The 3341-nt window shown below is 36.6% G+C and overlaps 1 protein-coding gene across 1 annotated transcript in view; it reads left to right on the top strand.

Annotated features, from left to right (window-relative positions):
- LOC112068280 (membrane-spanning 4-domains subfamily A member 12-like) overlaps positions 1-2908 on the top strand; it is a 13421-nt gene extending 10513 nt beyond the window's left edge. Inside the window, exons 6-7 of the mRNA XM_024135377.2 lie at positions 1574-1690; positions 2556-2908. Of these exons, the coding sequence (XP_023991145.1) occupies positions 1574-1690; positions 2556-2615 (177 nt within the window). The 3' untranslated portion in view covers positions 2616-2908. The remainder of the gene's footprint in view (positions 1-1573; positions 1691-2555) is intronic.
- The last annotated feature ends 433 nt before the right edge of the window (positions 2909-3341 follow it).

Genomic DNA, 3341 nt, shown 5'->3' with positions numbered 1-3341 from the left:
AATCACCCGACCTCAACCCAATTGAGATGGTTTGGGATGAGTTGGACCGCAGAGTGAAGGAAAAGCAGCCAACAAGTGCTCAGCATATGTGGGAACTCCTTCAAGACGGTTGGAAAAGCATTTCTCATGAAGCTGGTTGAGAGAGTGCCAAGAGTTTGCAAAGCTGTCATAAAGGCAAAGGGTGGCTACTTTAAAGAATCTAGAATATAAAATATATTTTGATTTTGTCACACTGGTATAAAGGATTTGGAGACAGGCTCAGGAATACACAATAGTTTTTTTTTAATACACCCAAAACAAACACGTATACAAAACACTGGACTGTACCCAAACAAAAGGGTAAACCTCGTTGAACGACATGGGACGATACCCGTAATACACTATAAAAAGCAGGTAGCATAACAGCTGCACCAACGCATAGGTACTCACACGACCAACGGACATGGGAACAATAACCGACAAAGACAGAGTGAACAGAGGGCACATATATAACATACTAATCAGGGGAAATGGGAACCAGGTGTGTGTGTAATCAGACAAGACAGTCCGATGATAATGAATCCCGTTCAGTGAAGCCTAGAAAGCCGGTGATGTAGACCTCCGGAACTGGTGAACAGAATGAGTAGCAGTACCGGGGGGCATCCATGACAGATTTGTTTAACACTATTTTTGGTTACTACATGATTCCATATGTGCAGTGGTGGGAAAAGTACCCAATTGTCATACTTAAAGTAAAAGTAAAAGTCACCCAGTAAAATACTACTTGAGTAAAAGTCTGAAAGTATTTGGTTTTAAATGTACTTAAGTATCAAAAGTAAAAGTAAAAATTATTTAAAATGTCTTATATTAAGCAAAGCAGACAACACGATTTTCTTGTTTTTTTWAAAATGTACAGATAGCCAGGGTCAACAGTTCAACACTCAGACATAATTTACAAACAAAGCATTTGTGTTTAGTGAGTCTGCCAGATCAGAGGCAGTAGGGATGACTGGGGATGTTCTCTTGATAAGTGCGTGAATTAGACACTTTTCCTGTCCTGCTAAACATTCAAAATGTAACGAGTACTTTTGGGTGTCAGGGAAAATGTAAGGAGTAAAAAGTACATCATTTTCTTTAGGAATGAAGTGGAGTTAAAGTAATAGTTGTCAAAAATATAAATAATAAAGTACAGATACCCCCCAAAAACTTCTTAAAATAGTACTTAAAAGTATTTTTACTTAAGTACTTTACACCACTGCATATGTGTTATTTCATAGTTTTGATGTCTTCACTATTATTCTACAATGGAGAAAATAGTAAAAATAAAGAAAAAGTCTTGAATGTGTAGGTGTGTCCAAACTTTTGACTGGTACTGTATGTTGTTACCCCAACACGTTTGTAATGCATCATGAGTATTACTCATGGAAAAATTATATTTAATCTGAAATGATAAATCTCTCATATTCAAATGATCTGTTTCATCACAATGCAATATTACAATCTATGTGTGAAATTTTTTCTTCCAAATGACTTTGATACTTTGACTCACAGACTAACTTTTGCTCTCCCCCCCTCTCTCCTTTCATTACCTCAGGTGTTCAGTTATGGAATAAAGTCGTCCCTCCTTCTCTTCACCATCATCCAGATCACCATCTCCTCAACGCTCTCTTACATCATGTACATGGAGAGGAGGCGTTACGGACCATACTCAGTAAGACAGACAGGAAAATACATTGAAGGGGAATTTCAGTATTTCATTAAATTTACAGTTGTAGATTACACGATTACCATGTACATTATATATATTATTTATTAGGATCCCCATTCAGCAGATACTCTTCCTGGGGTCCAAACAGGGTTAAAACAATTACATCACAGTAAAATACAACAGCCTACATCATAAATAAAACAAGAAATCATAAAATACATTATTACTCTATTATTACAAATGTACAATATAAAATCCACAATACAACAACATGACAATGTGTATGTATGTGTGTAGAGTACATGTAGATTACAGATTACAGTGTCTCCTGGCCAATAGACTACTTTCCAGATTAGAACCATCTAACATCAAGTTGTAAAACGCTTCTCCTTTAATATTTTGTTTAGCACTGTAATATTCGTTATTATCTGGGGTATTATTGCTTAATTACCGTGATCATATTATTCATAGTGGGAATGGATATTTTCATTTGTTTACTTGGATGAATTTGCGGATATGTTTAGTCTAAATTATATTAATATATGTTTATTGTTTATAATCACAACATATGCTTGCCATATTTAAAACAAGAGCTCTGGCAATGAGGAATAATATTTCAAGACAAGAATCCAAACAAAATGGAAGGGGATAAAAACAACACCCATATTTCTGGAGATTGTTTCCATACAAATAAAATATTTACAAGATTGTGTAAATACACAGAGGATGCCACGGGGCAGGCAATGGAGTAGTGCCGTGGAAATTACCACCAGGGACACCTGAAGTCAATAAAATGTTCCTTCACAGTAGTTAATCTATCTATTCTTCTCCTTTCCTCCTCCTCTTTCTCTCCTTCTCTCTCTTCCAGACTCTCAATCAAGGTGTTCCCTCGACTCCCATACTGGTCACTGCTCCCGACTTCAACTGACCAATAACAACTGCAGAAGGACCAATCCCATCTACAGACAGATGTCCACCAATTCCCCTGTTATGATATTAATGATTTGTCCACGGCACAGATGGTTTGTTTAAGTTTCTACCATTGTGGCTTTATGTTATTTCTTTGAATGTGTAACATGAAGCTGTGGAATTGATATGGATGTGATTCCATAGTATTTAAAACATTTAAAAAATGTAACCTTCATTTAATTTACAATATAAAATTCTTACTTACAATGACGGCCTACCTTAGTATGTAGTGTTTTACTACAATGCAGTGCTAAATAATGGTTTCATTTTCCACAGATTCCTCATTTGTTTTGTATATTTTTACCGAAATAAAATCATTTATATCAAAAATACTGTTCTTCAAAATGCATTTGTGAAATTACATCCATCTCCTCTCTGGATAGTCAGGACAAAGTGTTGTCTCTCTCTAGAACACAAATACGCCTTGTCCGAGCCAGAACGGCCCATAAGGGCAGGAGCCTATCACCTGTTTCTGCAGCGTGAGACAGCTTGATGTACAAGTACACCCCATGGACAGGAATGATAGAACAACATGAAGGTTTAGACAGCAATGTCATCAAATGTCCTCTTAAGATTCTCCAGGAAGTGTTTCTGTAACCAGGTCATGCATCTGCTCTGGGAGCCAGATGGAATCTCCTGTGAATGGATGGAACTGAATGAAACCATATGGAACAGTTGACTTCAT

This window comes from Salvelinus sp. IW2-2015, unplaced genomic scaffold (genome assembly GCF_002910315.2).
Source record: "Salvelinus sp. IW2-2015 unplaced genomic scaffold, ASM291031v2 Un_scaffold356, whole genome shotgun sequence".
In the NCBI taxonomy this organism is placed as follows: Eukaryota; Metazoa; Chordata; class Actinopteri; order Salmoniformes; family Salmonidae; genus Salvelinus; species Salvelinus sp. IW2-2015.
This window is presented reverse-complemented; position numbering and strand designations above follow the sequence as displayed.